Here is a 19197-nt window from a genome sequence, read left to right on the forward strand (position 1 = left end):
TGTCTTACTCATTAAAGAGTGTAACACAAAACCTAAAGAAACTTCCTTGTTTACACTGGATAAAAATAGGACTCCTTTAGTGGTCTAGGTATATGTAGCTGTAATAACTCTCGAGACACAATTTTAACAAGTCTAAGTAGGTGAATTCTAGAAAGTTCCGAAATTCCATAGAGACTAGACTACCTAATCCCTAAGGACGCTCTAATTTCAAAATCTCTGGCTATAATGACAATAATGACAAAAGCTCCTAACAAAACAGCTAGGTTGCTATTTTCTGGTTTTGTAAAAAGCAGAATATTCTGAATTCTTTCACTGCAGGCAAGATAATCTTCAGTGTAACAACACGTGCCAAAGAACTCGAAAAATGTAACCCTGTTCCTCTTATGAAAAGTCAGTTTACCTAATTATTCACGGCAAAACAATTTAGAACTAGGTAGCAAAGACATTTGGGTTTTTAGGTATATTGTATTCAAATCTATATTGAGAACAGTATGAGAGCAGTCTTCTAAATACGAGAGTATTTAACAGAATCTAGGAGCATAGTCTCTAAGTCCCATTATGCAGTTTAGAATCCTGGCTCTATCCCTCACTAGGTTTGTAACTTTACGTAAACTTTCTCTGCAGGCATTTCTCCACCTACAGAATAACAATACCTACCCCTCAGGGTCATCATGAGGATTACACGAGATAGTGTGTGTTTACATGTAAAGCACGAAGAGATATGCATCTTACATAGTATGTCCTCAGCAAATATTAGCTATCGTTATATTACATTCAATTTATTTCTATTTTGGGACATAACATCTATCACAAAAATAGAATAAACAATCTGGTCACCATTTCATACAGCCAGAGAGAGGTGGAGGTAATAATTATTCCAGGAACCTCAACTCTCTCAATAGGAAACCTAATTTAAAAGGTAAGTAAGGTGTGGGGGATTGGAACAATTAAGGAAAACGAGAGCTTTCCCTTTGTGTCTTATCTCTCGTTCAACCTGCCATCCTACTTTTGCCTCTTCCGGTACTGCTACTTAACTATCAGAATTCTCAGACACAGTCACCAAATTATTTTTTTTAACTCGGGATTTTGCATCATACTGTTAGCCACGATATCCTAGGAAATAAACATGTTCCTTCACGTGTATAAAACAATATAATTACAAGTATTAAGTAGACACTGAAGGAGTGTGAAACAACACCGAGACTCCAATGAAATGTTCACACAGATCACTAACTCTTTGTCCTGTAATGATTTAAACATAATTCAATATTATGTTTATTGAGCAACAGCTCACTTTTATTTTTAAATTTTTCTCCTTCAGTGTCATTGAGAAATTATTGACCTATATCACTGTATAAGTTTAAGGTGTACAGCACAATGATTGGATTTACATATATTGTGAAATAATTACCATGATAGTTTCAGCTCATGTCCATTTTCTCATCGATACAATAAAAAGAGAAGGAAACAAAATCCCCTTGTGATGAGAATGCTTAGAATTTACTCTCTTCACAATTTGCCCACATATTATACAGCAAGTGTTTATAGTCACCACGTTGTATGCTGTATCCCTAGTATTTATTTAACTTCCAACTGGAAGTTTGTACCTTGTAACCACGTTCTCCAATTCTTATTTTTAAATCTCAAGGCACCCTGAATGTCTCAATGTCCTCTAAACTTCCTTGCAATCAAGTCAAGGAAAGATAGGGCCTTGAGTGAGGACACAATCAATTAAATCCAATTTGTAAAGTAAGAGTACCATTAGACAGTGTCTATGAATGCTTGGTACATACAGAATAGACCCTGTGTAAGGATGAAGCATGCATAATTTCTTCTTAAATTAAAAAAAACAAAAAAAAACAAAAAAAAAACTTACCCAAAAGCAAAATATCTTTGTACACCATGGATCTCTTCGTAGCTCCAAGCAGTAAATGTTCTCCTGCGTGAGCTCTCAACAGTGCCACCTTAATGAAAAATTTCAAGTTTAACAGTTAATTATAAAATATGATGATTAGAAGATGTTATAATATGTGTCTGATTAACTCAGCGTTCTTTAAGCCTGGGATCTTTTTTGTTGTTGTTGTTTTAATAAACTGTAAAATTCATAGAGACTTGCCATCACTAAGCTTTCTATTTTTCTATTTTACCATGTCAACAGAGTTTTACTTTTCAAAAATCTAAAACTTCCAAGTCAACAGAAAGGAAACAAACCACCACCACCAACAACAAAAAGCAGAAAGAAAAGTGTTTTAGGATGAAAGAGAATCAAACAAAGCAGAGTTCAAATCCTGGCTTGGCCATGTACTATCTGTTCAACCTTAGATAAGCTCACCAGTAAGCTTGGGACTCTTTTGTTTTCATCTATCAAATGGAGGCAGTGATAAAAATCTCCAAGTGTAGTCAGAGGACTACATAAGAAAGTAAATGTAAAACACACTCTGTTACACATAATAAACTGAATAAACAAAAGCAAGGGAGGACTTGTGAAGAGGATGGGTGATCTGCTTGCTGACACTTTCTAGATTGAACCTCTAACTCTTTGCACTAAGCTCTCAACTGAGCTCTATGCATATACTCAACTGCCTACTTATCATCACCACCAGGAAGAACAGGAAGCATTCCAAATATAACACATCAAATTAATGTGTCTCCAACATCTTCATCGTCTTAGTAAATGGCCCCATCATCCAAAATACTCATTCATGTCAGAAACAAGAGTCCATTTTGATTCTATTCTAATTGTACAGCAAATCTAGGCACTGCTTCGCCATTGCTCCCACCCCCCCACTCCCCCCTCACCCCCCCACCCCCCCACCCCCCCTCCCCATGGAGCCTTTGTCATTCTTCATCTTGCCTAGCCTGAGCTAATAGGTATGCCCGCTTCCTTTCTGGTTCCTCCATCCTAAATCCTTGACAGAGCTTCCCAGAACATATTTTCAAGATAATAATCACTTAATATCACTCCTCTGCTGAAAACTCTTCACTGGTTCCTTATTATCTTTACGATAAACCCCAAACTCCTTAACCTTGGCCTCGCTTTGCCCACACCCACTTCTCTGGTTTTATCTTTCCACATCCCTTGTTCACTTTTCTCAAGGCACATTATTCCTACTTGCCTCAGACCCTTTGAACGTGATGTTCCTGTCCCTGGAATGCTTTGTCCTCAGATCTTGGCATGCCTGGCCCCTTGTCATTCAGGTCTCAGGAAAAATGTCTAATCTCCAACTTAATGTATGTCTTCCCATTCCACTCCAGTTATTCTCCAACTCATTCCATTCTGTTTTATAGAACTTATCCCCACCTAGAATTGACTTACTCATAATCTGTATATTTTTTATTGTCTGTCTCTCCCAAATAGAGTGCAAACTTTATGAGAATAGTGATGCAATCTGTATTTTTATTGCCAAATCCTCACAGTTCCTAAAACTGAAATGTAGTCCTACTAAATATTTGTTTGATGAATTTTCTGAGTGAATTTCACTGATCTAGGGTCAGTTTTAAACACTGTTAAGTGGAGATAATAACATTTATGCCAGAGCTCTTGAGAGGACTAAATAAACTAATGTAATATATAATGCAACTGAAAGCTACTTCTATTAGTGACTTAACCACAATGGACATTTGCCAATCCATGGCTATTAATGTTATACTGTTAGTATTCAAGTGTCCTTTGGTAAATACAAACTCTTTCTGGCAGGTTACTGGATTTTAATTTTCCAATTTTAAAATCATTGTCTTCATACACAAGTCAGCAACTTTTAAAGAGGAGTGATAATAAAAATATTAAAATGATAAATAACATAACCCTACTTATATGGCTTGAGGTGAGACACACACATATGTTTTAGCAATTTAGCATTATTCATTCTGAAATAACCTTCCGAGCCAAGCTATCTTTATGATATGTCAATAACCCTGACTCACACCAGGAAGGCAGTTACAGAACATTTTAAGAATGATTTCAGATTTCATAGCACTTTTTTTTTTTTTTTTTTTTTGGTTCGCTATGTGAAATGCTGTCTTAGAAATATAACTGCTGACTTCCTATGATCACTTTTCATTCTGGTTGTGTAAATATTTTGCCCTTCCTGGATTTTTTAAACAATCACGCACCTTTCCCTTTGATCGTTTCTTTGTTTTTGTGTATTAGTGGTAAAGGGCACTGGTCAGAAGGTATAAAAATATATGCTAGGTATACATACGATGGTTTACTCAATGTGGCAGAATAAAAATTTTCAAACTACTGGCATCTACAAAATATTATTAACTACTTAGATGGAAGCATTCAAAATGAATCTGAAGTGAATAATCTAGTTTTCATAGACTACGAAATTAAAATTCTTAGCTATTAATTAAAATGTCTTAAGGTATATATTACAAAATATGAAAATATATGTAATAGGAAAAGATTATTGTATCTGAATTCTATCTCTCTGTACATTTCAGAGTATGATTCTAGAGATATTTTTTGCCAGATATATTCTTTTTATATAGTGAATGCTAGAATAAAATTGACAGCATGAAAGGCAAAATTTTATGTTAATTGAATAAAGTGCCTACAAAGACACAACATAACCTATGTGGTTTCTGTCTATGAGTGGTCTGGTTTTTCAGTGGAATTTTATATGGCACCTTCCATAAACACCAAGACCCAACAGCGTACCACTTGCCTTCAGATATTTATTCTGCCAATACTTTTCTCACAATGGCAGTTCCTTGCTATCTGTTTTTCTTCCTCACTAAAGCTTTTTAAACTCTAGGAGGGAAGAACCCTGTCTTCCTCAACTTCACCCAATAAATAAATCGCAGGACCCCTAAAATAGAAGTTAAATAGTTGTGCCTTTTGAGAGAACAAGGTGAACAGACAAGAAAACCAATCTTTTTCTCATAACTGAATCTTTGTTAAATATGGTCAATCTACTATAAACATAATTTAAAAAACACAAAAACATAGCAAAGTTAGAAAAAAATTCCGAAAGCACTCATGACATCTTTTAACTATACCTGGTCATCCAGTGGCAACTCACAGAAGGCAGGAATATATTTAGCCCATTCCACCAAGACGAGGAGCTGTTGTTTCATGGACTCACAGACATCACCGATACTTGCAATCTTCTTAACGTTTATGTCAGTGCTTGAGCCGGGGCTGGAGACTGAGATCTAGCATGAAGATCACATTAATTTACCATTTAAAATAATAATGAGCAGTATTTCTCTTTTTTCTATGACTTCAACAAGTACACAGCTTTGAAGTGGGCACGCTCATTGCCACAGTATCTTGACATACACGGAACATTTTAAAATTGAGACAAACATACCTCTCAGTACGAGCTAAATTGTAAATATTCACTGCACAGTACTATGTTCTGGGAGCAGTACCTTTTTTACTGGCAAAACCATAAAATAAGTTACTCAACTTCCAGGATTTTCCTAATTCAAAATGACTATGCAAAAAAATACGCCATAGTCACATGGAACATGCTTTGTGATTTTATTTTTACAGAAAAAAAAAAAAAAAAAAAATGTTTCCAGTGGATACAGTTTACCAAACAGGAAAAACGATTTAGAAGAGAAGTCAGAACTAGCAATGTTGCTTCATGACACGGAAGCCCACCAAAGTAAAATTAAGAAACCAACTTTTGACTCAGCAACATTGAGAAGCTTAACCTGTACTGAAAAAATTTTTCAATTATATATAATTTTGAACTATATAAAATATAAGTGGTTTTAAGATGTTTTTCTGCTAAAATTGCTTTCTAAAAGTTCTTATAAACTTAATTTTTGAACATATATGTGTGTGTGTGCATGCATGCGTGTGTCTATCTATGTGTATGTCTATTTCTTCACAGCCTCCTAAGCCATTCTGCAAACACTCTATAGGATCATTAAGTAATCAAGGATTGATGATAATGGAGATGTTAGGCTCATCATACCACCCTCGTGCTATCAAAAATGAAAGTAGTTGCACTGACTCATTATAGAACCTGATTAATAGTTAGCTATTTCATAATTTTTTATAATAGAAAAATATCATTAACTTTTCTCATGGGGCAATGCTAAAATAAACTGTCTTCAAAAGGTTTTCTTATTTGATCCTTTTTTTTTTTTTTTTTTTTTTACACTGACCAGTTTATCATAAAAAATACAATTCAGGAAAAACCAAATGGAAAAGATGCATTGAACAAGATAGATAGGTAGGGGTGTGGAGTGGTGGAAAGCTTCCATGCCTTCTGCAGGGAAATCACTTTTCCAAAATGTTGACTTGTTCACCAACCTGTTTGTTGTTCCAAGCGTTTTTATAACCCAGTCTTCAGCCCCCTCTCTTCACAGATAGCCAGTGGGTGGGGTTGAAATTTCCAATCCTTGAATCCCAATTTGGTCCTTCTGGGACCCACCCTATGTCACCTCATTAGCATAAACCCTGAAGAGGTCTGTTGGAGATTTTATGACTAACAAAAGGCTCTCTTATCACTCAGGAAATTGCAAGGATTTTAAGTCTTCTTTTTTTTTTTTTTTTTTTTAAGTAGGCTCCACGCCCAGTGTGGAGCCCAACATGGGCCTTGAGTTCACAATCCTGAGATTATGACCTGAACTGAGATCAAGAGTCAGATGTTCAACCACCAGAGCCACCCTGGCGCCCTTCTTCATTTGATTCTTAAATGATTTATTTTTATGTATATAACTAATGACAAATAATTTTAAACTTTGGAACTGATATTCTCATTCTAGAAATTTAAAATAATAAACTCCTTCTCCATTGGTTTCTGGATTCTGGTTCTTCCCTTAAATACTTGTTTCCAAAACGGATGCCAAGGTGAATTCTTTAGTTCAGAAACCATTTTCAAAGAAGGAAGCCCTGAGGTTAGGTCTCAACCAAGCTTCCCAAAAGTCACAGTAACTGATTTTACAGACGTAATCAGTAAAGTAAGCTCCTGCCCCCAGAGGATTGTGCTACGCATTCAGTATTATAAACCAACCTTGTAAACAAACTTTCATTTAACAACATTAGACTGAAATACATTGCATTTTTCTGTTTAAAAACAGGAAGTTGTCCAGGAAGAGTCAAAATTAAGTCAACATTTCACCTAATATTTTCAAAGTAAAACTGTAGTTCATTTTAGAAGTGAGCCCATTTAAATGAACTTAGATTATTTTTGAGTTATGCCTAAATAGACATTTGATTCTGTTGGACAAGACTGATGCTGGAGTGCCGCAGGTACCTGGCGAGACCGAATTTCTGCTTGAGCCAGTGTGTTAATGGAGGGGATGTTGCTGCCATCAAATGCGCTTCTTCTGGTGCTTATTCTATCCCGTTCGTTTTGCACAGCTAGGAGAGAAAAATCGCAGTATTCATTGGTCAGTTCTTTTCACTACATGTCAGGAAATACAGTTTTAAATTTAAAAATAATAGTATAAAAAGAAAGAAGGGCTTAAGGGGCAGAGGGGAAACCATGTTATGACTGAGGCTATTTTTCATTCTGCACCACTTTTAAAAAGAAGGCCAAGCCTGTCATTAGATCTCATAAAATATTGCCTTTTGAAACTTCATGATCGTAGGCGTGTCAGAAAGCATTGGGTCAGTCAGTTCAACCACGCAGTATCTGTGATAGGATGGTTTTTCCATTCTCTCAACGTTAATAAAACTATAAGATAAGTAGAGGAAGAGTATCGCCTGTGAGATTGACGAAGGTAAAGAACATATCCACCATCAGAAGATAGGAATCACAGATTTTGAAATTTCCATTTTTTTTTTCTCAAACACTAGGAGAAATGGAAAATGAATTTTATTTAGGAAAGGTGATTTTAAGCTTGCAATCTCATGATCTCTTATGAAACAATGTGCTTGGGACAGTTAACAAACGATAATAAAGCAAAAGTTGCAGGAAGGGGTGTCTTCTGAGGAGACTAAGGTTTGAACATCAGCATTTTGGAAGGGTGAAGACATCTTAAGTATCATATAAAAAGCTTCTAGGAGAGAGCTAGATCTACTTGTTTCAGAAAGGAAAGGGAAAGTAATGTGTGTTTCTGAATTCCTTATTGAAAACTAGAGTTTATTTAATTAATTTATTTTTTTAAACATTTTATTTATTTAGTTGACAGAGAGAGAGCACAAGTAGGGGAACAAGCAGAGGCAGAGGGAGAGGAAGGAGGAGGCTCCTTGCTGAGGGGAAGCCCAATGTGGGGCTTGATCCCAGGACCCTGGATCATGACCTGAGCTTAAGGCAGATGCTTAACTGACTGAGCCACCCAGGCTCCCTGAAAACTACATTTTAAATATAAGGAAGAGTGAGAGAGGGAGTATTACCTCGTATATTTGTCATATAAAGAATAATATAAGTCAAATATCAATGTTAGACTTACTTACTTATTTTTTAAAGATTTATTTATTTATTTTAAGAGAGAGAGAGAGTGAGTGTAGAAGCGGGAAGGGCAGAGGGAGAAAAAGAGTCTCAAGGAGACACCATGTTTTGGCTCTGACATGGAACTAAAACTCAGAGTCCAATGCTAAACTGACTGAGCCATCCAGGTGCCTCTCAACGTTAGGTTTTAAAACTTAGGAGTTAAATATATCTTCAGTTAACCAAAAAGAATGAAAACAAGGCCTATAGCCCCTAAATTACTTAGATCAATGCTCTACCCTGTTCTGCTGGAGAGAGAAGATATAAAACTATTAGAATTTTTAATTAAATTATTCTTTTATTAAAGAGATGCACCAATTTCTATGCCAAAAGCTACTATCTACCCCATACTTACTATTAGTCATGAAGTCATTAATTTGGAAGAGAAAATACTGGACTTTGCTTTTAAGAGTGAGTAGTGTTGAAGCTGGGAATGAATCATTAATATTTTATCTTAAAATCATATTTACTGGTAGCTTACTCTTTTTTCCCCACAGAAATGGTCATTGATTTTCAGCCTAAACTGAGTCATATGGAAATGCATATGTGGAGATAAAAAATTAAAATGTAAGCTATGCTTTAGTGAATTTCATTTACATGATCAATCCTCAGAAACATACCAAAAGATATTGTGAACATTTGTAATCTTACTGCTATCATTTTTAAAAAAATATTTTGTTTATTTATTTGGCAGAAAGAGATCACAAGTAGGCAGAGAGGCAGGCAGAGAGAGAGAGTGAGGGAGGGAGAAGCAGGCTCCCCGCTGAGCAAAGAGCCCGACTCGGGGCTTGATCCCAGGACCCTGAGATCATGACCTGGGCTGAAGGCAGAGGCTTAACCCACTGAGCCAGCCAGGTGCCCCACTGCTATAATTTTTTACATAAAACCATGTTTATATAGGATTCTATCCAACTAACCTTGGTATTATGTTATTACTGTAAATAAGAGAAATATATCTTCAAAAGTTACTTCCTAATCTATTTAGAAAAAACTAATGCATTATTCTATGAATGGTAGGAGACATAATTTAACTATTTTTGAAAGTAATTTTCTTTCAAAACCTGTGAATTTTTAAAGGAAATAGAGGATTGTGACTTCCTTATACTTATGTAGGAGTAGTGCTGTGGTTCAAATAGAAATAGATGAAATTGATCAACAAAGTATGTAATAAATCCTAAAAACTACTAAATATTGCCATTAGAAATAAGTCATTTTGTAATGACAAAGTGCTTCTCCTTTAATTTTGTAAACTTTATTTTGCCTTCTTTTGGAGACTAGTAATCCAAATGAAACCAATGGAATTTAGGTCTCTTTAAAATATTGTGACAAAGAAAAAACCAGCTATGTTCAAGGTAAGTTTGATATACTTTACATTTCTGTAGTATTTAACTTGATTTTTTTTTTTTATGGTTTGTGAAATAGTTCTGAAAAATATTTCTTGGTATGTAATAGGCATAAGCATGTGAATTGATAAGCATAAAATACTGCAGTGGTTATCTCCTGCCAAATGTCTACATGTGTTCAACAGATTTGTTTCCAAATTAACCACAGTTAGAATGTAGGATAATATAATCAGATTATTTACTACGTTTGAAGTGAAATTAAGAAACAGAGTATGTAGTCCACTGTCTCTGTTCCTCAATGGAATATAAGCTCCCTGAAAGGAAGGACTCTTTTTTCTGTTATGTTCACCACTGAAGCCTTAGCATATGCAACAGTTTTTAGAAAGAAGTGCTCAATAAATATTTGCTAAATAAATAAATCAATGAATAAAAAGTTAATATTCAATCAATGTTTATGAGATAAAGATATTCAATTATTATTGACAATAAATATGTGTTTAAAAATGATGTTTATAATTTCAACCTATTAATAGATTTTGCCATTTCTCTTTTGAACAGGGTATCGGGATATTATTTAGATAATACTTTTCTTTCCAGGTATAACACAGTAGCAGAGGTACTAGTGTCTGGAATCAGACAATCATCAAAGACTGGGTGTCATAGTCCTTGGGTAAATTCTTAAACTTGAAGAAAATCAGAATTCATTTGAAAAAGTTATGTGAATGTCCTTGGGTAAATTCTTAAACTTGAAGAAAATCAGAATTCATTTGAAAAAGTTATGTGAATGCATGAGGATGTATGTGTATAACAATTTCCACCAACAATTATCATTATTATACTATATATTGTTACCTTCTTTCTTCATTCCTGCTCTGAAACACTTTCTTAATCGACAATATCTGCATTGATTCCTTTTGTCCTTGTCAACAACACATTGCCGACTGAACCTATAATATCAAAGATATATTAGTTTGCAGAAAACTGTTTATGAAACAAAAACAAACACACACAGATAAACAGATAAACAGACAAACAGACCTTGGGTATATATGGTCAAATTTGGCCCAACAGGAAGAATGTTAAGAAGAGTTACCTGCAACTTTTCCAGTCTAATGGTCAGCGTGTATGTGAAAATCAAGCTTCACTTCTCATGCAGTCTTTATAATAAAATAAAACTGAATGATATTTGACTTTTCACCAGGATACACACTATACATTATCACTTCTATCCTGAGTTGGGAAAGCCAAACCTAGTTTAAAAATCCTTGGCATGTGAATTCTATTTGCTTATTGCTAAATGATTTCAGTATAATGGAGAATATATCAGAACTTCATTCCTCTGCACTTTCATGCTTTTCTCTTTTAAATATCCTTCTATTAATTTTAAATGTGCCTCAAATGCAACTGAAATTTACTCTAACTGCCAAATTACATATCCAGAGGTGGGTGAAAACAACACTTAAAGTATGGTCTCTGCATAATTAGGTACTATCGCACAGCCACTAAAATGACTATAATCGGAAAAAAAAAAAGAAAAGAAAGAAACAGACAATAACAAGTGTCAATGAGGGCGTGGAAAAACTGGAACCCTCATACACAGCTTTTGTAATATAAAATGATACAGCTGCTTGGCCAAAAGTTCGGCAGTTTTTAAAGAAAAGTTAGACGTTAGAGTTAGCATATGACCCAGCAATTCCACTCCTAGGTATATACACAAAAGAAATGAAAACATATGTTCTCACAGAAATATGCACACAAATGTCCAAATAGCCATGATTCCTAACAGCCAAAATAAAGGGACAACCCAAAAACCCATCAGCTGATGAACAGATAGATAAAATATGGTGCACCTATGCAATGGATATTATTGTCTGCCAATGAATGGGAATGGAGTACTGATACATGCTACAACATGGGTGACCCCTGAAAACACATTCGAAATGAAAGAAGTCAGGCATACCTGAGAGATACTGCTGTTTTGGTTTCAGGCCACCACAATAAAGCTAGTATCATAATTAGGTGAGTCAAATGAAATTTCTTGGTTTCCCAGTGTATATTAAAGTTATGTTTACACTATACCATAATCTACAAAGTGTGCAACAGCACAGTCTAAAATACCAATGTAATACCTTAATTAAAAATATTTTATTGCTAAAAACTGCCAACCATTATCTGAATGTTCCACAATATTGTAACCACTGATCACAGATCATCATAACAAATGTAATAATAATAATGAAAAAGTTTGAAATATTGCAAGAATTACCCAACTGTGACTCACAGACACAAAGTGAGCAAATACTGATTGGAAAATGGCACCAAAAGACTTGCTCAACACAGGGTTGCCACAAATCTTCAATTTGTAAAAAAAAAAAAGCAATGTCTGTGAAGTGCAGTAAAGTGAGGTGTGTTTGTAATTTAATTTACTTCAAATGTCCTTAAGAAACAAATCTATAGAAACAGAAAGTGCATTAATCATTGCCTGTCATTGGAGGGGAGGGAGTTAAGGGAAACAGGGAGCAACAGCTTAAGGGCAGGAGGTCTCTTTACAGGGTGATGAAAATGTTTTAAGTTGGTTGTAGTGATGGTTGCACAACTCTGTGAACATACTCAAAACCTGGATTAAACACTTAAAAATATTAAAATGTATGGTCTCTGGAATTAAATGTGAGCTTGATTTCCAGTCCACCATTCACTCCTGATGGAACACGTGAGGATGTTATTTAACATTCCCAAATTAATTTACAGCTGTCAAATTGGAAGGACTTTCAGCAAAACGTTGTGTGCATGTAGGGTAAATATAAATCATAGACTTTGGAGCAAATATCAATCATATAGTAAAATAATAATATTTCTTCCAAATTGCATCATAAAATTATCCACATCCATATGTATTGGTATATTACTGATTATTTGTAATAATATCAATATCATTGATATTGTATCAAAGTACATTGATGATACAATGATTGATACAATGTATACTGTATCAGTATTACAAATATAAATTTGTAATTACTGGTATGTTACTGATTATTAATGATGGGAATAAAAGAACCTACTGGTGATCTACAAAAGAAGATTGTTCTTCTAAAAATGATGGGAAGCCACTTTGAACTGACTGAATATAAAATCTACTATAAAAGAACTGAGCTGGAAGAGAGGTATTTTTAAGATGAGGAAAAAGAATTGTTCACTTGGAAATTCATGGCTTCAGGAGAAGGAATCTGATTACCAATAAATAAAAGAGGAAAATACACCCAACTAACATTAATGCAAAAACTGAATAAACATATTGAGCACCTTCTGTGTACAAGATCATGGTGTAGGGATTAAACAAAGGAATATGACCTGTCTTCTCCATTCGAGGAAACCATAACAGAGTACACATACAAGTTTACAAACAGCCATAATAAAGAGAAGATGATGTGAGAAATATTGAAACAACAATTTAAAGTGGTTTAGAGGGAAAGCCCAACTTCAGTGGGACAGAAGAGCTAAAATAGAAATAAAATTTGTACATCCGAGGAAATGGATAAATTTGAGACCAGCAAAATCTGAGCTTAAAAAACCTTTACATTCCTACACCTTCATTATTATAATAAGTATTTTCCAAATGGAAAATCACAGCACTTTTTTAATACCAAAATATGTAAAGAAGGCTAAGTTGGCAGCAATACTCATGATGAGGAGATGTGAGTCGTCAAACTGTACATGTGGTGGGAATATTTTTTAATTCCAAAAGTTGTATGGGAACACTCCTTTCTCACTTTTCTCATACAGTAAGGGAAGAAATCTTGAAAGCCAATGGTGCCAATATTTTCTGATTCTTAAAAGTCTTTGTTGGATTTAGTTGTTTGGATCACACTATTTTTCATATATATGTATTTCATCTTTAACAGAACATATGATTCAAAATATATTATTTACATGTTATTTTGTGCTTATTTTCACTGTTAATTTTGTAAATTATGTAGAAGCACTGAATATTTAATGTAATCATAGAGAAGATGCTTTTAATGAGGGAAATCTACTTGGTTTATTTTTTTATATCTAGAGCTCTAATGTACATAAAAGCAAGACTCATGTAAATATATTTTTTGTTTATCAAGAAGATTTTAAAGTGGATGATTTAATTTTTTTTTTTTTTAACCAACTTTAAGCCCTCCTGGAAAAATTACTAGAGAACATTAGTTAGGTATTTGGAGAGTTATACATTAGCTTTTTCCAGACCCTAGAAATCAAATGGCATCATATTGTGAGGGAGATTAACTTTTTCCCAAATGTCCAGCTTGTTCACAAAATAACACAGCAATTCTATACATGCTACTCATCAGTAGAGCAAACATTGATATTTTTCTGTTAGCATCAGTCATTTTTTTAATAGTGCATATTTCATACAGATGTAATCTACATTCCAGAACTGTCATTCTGAAGATTCAAGGTGGAGTATCTAATCCTAACTTGTACTACGATGTTCACTAGATATTTTTTAAGCTTACTAGAAATATGTGGCATATACAATAGAGTTAAATATATTTTGGACAAAACATTGAATTCAATGGCAAAATTGTGGCATGAGAAATACACTTAAAATTTTAAGACTGAAAATTTAAGCTCATTCACTGACTTTGACAAGCTACCAAAATCATCCACACTTTTATAATTGTGTTTGAAAGACTCGGGAGGTAGAGATGTTAAAAAGAAAATCAAGATGCAGAAAAACACACAGATTGTGAAACCATTTAAATACAGATTTAAATATGTCCACTGGTATATGAACATGTGGTAAAACAATAAAGGAACAAAAGAAAAGACAAACACCACATTTCAGACAGTAGCTACTTCTGGGAGGGAGGACAGAAAGAGAAACCGATAGAGGAGGTGTGTTCACTAAAGGCTTCTACTATATTGGTCTAGGTTGGATGATAAGTATGTGGATTTTTTTTATATGTTTTATAAGTCTAAAATGTTTCATAAAAAAGAACTACCTGTAGGAATGCATCCTGCGTACACACCCACATACCCATACTTTTTTTTTTAAGGATTTTATTTATTTATTTGACAGACAGAGATTACAACTAGGCAGAGAGGCAGTCAGAGAGAGGAGGAAGCAGGCTCCCTGCTGAGCAGAGAGCCCAATGTGGGCTCGACCCCAAGACCCTGGGATCATGACTTGAGCCGAAGGCAGAGGCTTTAACTCACTGAGCCACCCAGGTGCCCCCCCACATACCCATACTTTAAACACAGCTTACAGATTTTTTTTCCATACAGACTTTGTTTGTATGAAAATTGATTTCTTAAAAGATTTTATTTATTTATTTATTTATTAGAGAGAGAGAGAGAGAGAGAGAGAGTGAGGGAAGGGGGAGAGGGAGAGGGACAAGCAGACTTCAGGCTGGGTGGGGAGCTGGACTCTGGACGCGATCTCAAGACCCCGGGATCACGACCTGAGCTGAAATTAAGAGTCAGATGCTAACCGACTAAGCCACACAGGTGCTCCAAAAGCCCTGATTTTATCCCTTACTTCTTGCGCACCATTTTGAAATGCCTCTAAAGAGAAATTTCTCAAAAGGAGCATCTCAAGTACCTGCAGGAATAAACATGACTCTTGCGTATGCTGCGTCTGAAGAAGCCCTTACACCCATCACAGCTTGATGCTCCATAATGCTTTCCCGTTGCTCGGTCCCCACATATGGCACAAAGGCAGTTGACACCATTGTCTGTGGTATTCATACTTGTTGTCTCTGGAGCAGAGCTATCTGTTAAAGAAAAAGCAGAGTAGCCTTCAAGTTAATACTAAGTATTTCTTATTTATATTACCCTACTAATTATTCACAGGCTCAAAACAGTCCATTTCCTTGACCTCTTGGAGCACACTAGTGCTCTCCTTTTAACCACTGGCCACTTCTGCCAGTCTCCATTCCAGTCTTCCCTCACATATTTCTGAAGATTAAACTTTGGGACACTATAGGTCTAAGTCCCCACAAATATACTCTTTCCTAGGGAAAACCCATTTGGTCCCATGATGTCAAATATCATGTGTATGAGAGAAAAATCCCCAGATTTTCTCTCTACCCCTGATGTCTTCCATGGGTATCAGTTTGAAATGCCCAAATACTTTTTTAACTACTTCATTTTAAAGTTTAATAGGAGGGGCGCCTGGCTCAGGTCATGGTCCCAGGGTCCTGGGATCGAGCCCCATATCGGGCTCTCTGCTCAGAAGGGAGCCTGCTTCTCCCTCTCTCTCTGCCTGCCTCTGCCTACTTGTGATCTCTGTCTGTCAAATAAATAAATAAATAAATAATCTTAAAAAAAAATAAAGTTTAATAGGAATTGCAAATTAATGTATCAAAACACAACTCTTCTATTTTTCCCCTCAAATTTGTTCTTCCTTCAGTCTTCCCTATGTCAGTCAGTCAATGGTTCCATCCAGTACCTTGGGCCAATAACCCAGTGGTCTTCATTGGATTCTCCCCGTCATTGTTCATATCCAATCTAATACTAAGTCCATATTTGAAATACATATTGAATTCACAACTTTTCACCCTTTTACCATGGTCACCCTTACCCAATCAACTATAATCTTTCCCCTACATTACTGCAATAGCCTCTTATCTAATTTTTCTGTTTCCACCCTTGCTCCCCTACTGTTTATTACCCCAAAGTGCTCTTGGAACAAGAAATTCACATCATATTAGTCTTCTGTCCCTAACCCTCAGAAACAGAATAAAGCCTACGCATCTCAGGCTTGCTGTAAAGCCTTGTGTGTTAAAGCTCCCTCCCACCTCTCTGACTCCATTACTTGGTACAACTTTCCATCCTGTTCACTGTTCAACAATGTCGCCTTTTTAACTTCCTTAAGTTGGCAGTTTCCATCTCTGAATTTTTACATTTGCTGCTCCTGCCTCAAAGGAAAGTTCTTCCTCAAGGATGTCTTTGAACTGGTGATCTGATTTCTGCTCCAGTTTCACTGTCTATGAAATATTCTCTGAACACACATCTAAGAGTCGTCCCTCATCTGCCCTCCAAGTAGAATCTAGAACCCTGATTATTTTTTTAAATAACTACTTCATTTTTAAAAATTATGTACTAGTCTGTTCATTTACCACCCCCTCTTTCCCTACAGTATATAAACCTCATGATGTTAGAGAACTTGGATCTGTCTAAATTCTAACAGAACAACTCATCGTATCTTGAATATAACAAAAGATAAAATTAAAGTCTGTCATGTGTCAATTAAATTCTGTGAAAACACATATATTCTGCTTACTAATACTACTGAGTAGACAGACATTACCATATATAATTTCGTCAAGAAAAACCTTAATGAGAATATGTTTAAGGGTTAATCATGTGATGTTATAGAGTTTAACGTGAAGAATTTTTCTTTTTGGTAACATAAACAAAATTGGTTTAGAAATACGACAGAAGTGTTAGGATTGATTGTATTCTAGATTTACGGAAACAGGAAAAAAATTCAGCTCTTGCTTCCAGTTTAATGTCATACTTACATATTGTTAACAACATTATTACAAAACAAGTTAGACAACACAGAAGTTAGCTGTGTTACATATTTATGCTAAATCTGTCCTTATTTAGTAATATACAGTCTTTTAAAAAATCATGATTCTCTGGAGCCAAATATATTATTAAATATTTTTAATCAAATCTAAACCTAAGGAATAAAAATAGTGATTTCCTAAGATTTGCACTAAGGGTTTCTTTTAATTCTCTTTGTGCTAAAATTTCAGAATTTATCTTCTAAGGATTAAAAAAATCTTCCCACTAATAAACTGTTGCTTATTATAAATATAATGAGATTAGCAGTTGTAAAACTGAGGAGCATAGCAGAACGTTACCCTATCCTGAGTAGAAGATATATTCTCAATCCCAAACTATACTACACACACACACACACACACACACACACACACATGTTTTTCAAAGTATATATAATTACTAGATTTGAGGTGTTCTGACAATTATAAGTAATCTTGGACAAGACTTTTACTTGGGAAAAACCTAAATACAAAGTCAACAATAAACTATATTATATAAAGACATGAACTCTAAACAATCCATGCCTTATTTGAAGTTAAAAAGTTACAGTGGATAAATACCAAGAGATTTGTGAGGCTAAACATTAGCTTGTCAAGTAGTAAGGTTATAATATAAGCCTTTATTTCCTTTCATACTGGGTTCAGTGCAAAAACTTACAGTAATTTTAAATGAAGTTTCTCATCAACAGCCATTGAGAACTGAAACGACAGGAGGAGGCAACCAGTAAAAGCCTCCAGCGTTCTGTATGTCATTTTAAATACCGCATAGAAAATGTACTTCACAGCCAGTCTGCCAATGTTACTTACTACTGTGATTTACAGTAAATAAAGTAACTTCTGAAACTGTTCTTTTTACCTTAACTGGCCTATGACAGAATTCTGAGGTCACTTTGTTACGCGAAACTAGACTTTAAAAAAGACTCAACATAAATGAGCCATAACAATATTAACTTAAATTTTGTGAGGAAATACAAAAACTCAGATACATAGTCTTAAAAACCAAGTCATGAATTCTTCAGCAAGGAGATACAGAGCTACCACCTGGGAAGCTCAGTTTTTACCCCTCCCATTATAGCTGCTTTCCTTTATGTCTACAAGTAGATGAGAACTCACCATTTGAATTATACAGAATCTGCATAGTTTCAAACTCCAAAGTTGTGTAAGTTGGGTCCAATACTTCACTGTAATTTGCCATCTCCATGTCCAGTATCGGTTCTGATACCCTCATCATTGACTTAGAAACACACATACAAGTGCCACCACAGGCCAGCGTGTGTGATGGCTGCTGGGCTTTCAATCTGTGAGTGATAATCCAAAGTTAACTGTTACTGTTAACAGTGACTTACGTGGGAGGAGCTGTAAAACTGTAAACTCCTCTGCAGGCCATATTCTGTTCATTTCTTTTTCTTTTATGGCATACGAAAGCAATTCCTTGTGATAATCTTGGAATGCTTCATGGAATCACCTTATCTGAAGTGCTTAGTGGACGAATATGATTTCCTAAATTGATTCCCAGTAGACAATAAATGATGTCATTAAGTAGTTAAAAATAGAAAAGAGAATCTCTCGGGTTTCAAGTATCTGTAACATGATTTATGCCATGCAAGGGGCTGAAATCACATACCACATGTTCTAAAAAATGGGATTTTACTGTTATAAATCTGATGCCAAGACTGTAAGTTAACACTTAACATAAGCACTTAATGATTTCAATTTTTCTTACTGTACAATAGAGCTAACTTTGTTTATGTTGGGGTAAAACATCTGTAATTTGAAATGACAAGGATTTGTGATATATTACAGTAGTAGCCTGGACATAACCCTAATATGGCTGGACATATTCTCCTTAACTATTTACTTATGAATCTGTGTCCCTTGAATGTTTGTAAACTT

General features: G+C 35.0%; 1 protein-coding gene across 1 annotated transcript; it reads right to left on the bottom strand.

The window, feature by feature from the left end:
• Positions 1-1165: 1165 nt before the first annotated feature.
• Positions 1166-18595, bottom strand: LOC111156785 (hepatocyte nuclear factor 4-gamma-like). The gene is made up of 7 exons (XM_022517852.1): positions 18418-18595; positions 15333-15504; positions 10595-10689; positions 7221-7327; positions 5005-5160; positions 1877-1964; positions 1166-1242 (listed from the first exon to the last, which is right to left on the bottom strand). The coding sequence occupies exons 1-7, from the start codon at positions 18551-18553 to the stop codon at positions 1166-1168; spliced, it is 831 nt and encodes a 276-aa protein (XP_022373560.1). The 5' UTR covers positions 18554-18595.
• Positions 18596-19197: the final 602 nt, after the last annotated feature.

Source organism: Enhydra lutris, unplaced genomic scaffold, assembly GCF_002288905.1.
Source record: "Enhydra lutris kenyoni isolate GAN:26980312 unplaced genomic scaffold, ASM228890v2 scaffoldscaffold49, whole genome shotgun sequence".
In the NCBI taxonomy this organism is placed as follows: Eukaryota; Metazoa; Chordata; class Mammalia; order Carnivora; family Mustelidae; genus Enhydra; species Enhydra lutris.

Coding starts and splice junctions, on each gene's coding strand:
- LOC111156785 (XM_022517852.1), bottom strand. CDS start 18,553: ATGTGTGTTTCTAAGTCAATGATGAGGGTATCAGAACCGATACTGGAC. Junction 10,690..15,332: donor AGTCATGTTTATTCCTGCAG/GTACTTGAGATG, acceptor TTGATATTATAG/GTTCAGTCGGCAATGTGTTG. Junction 1,243..1,876: donor CAAAGATATTTTGCTTTTGG/GTAAGTTTTTTT, acceptor AAATCATTACAG/GACAAAGAGTTAGTGATCTG.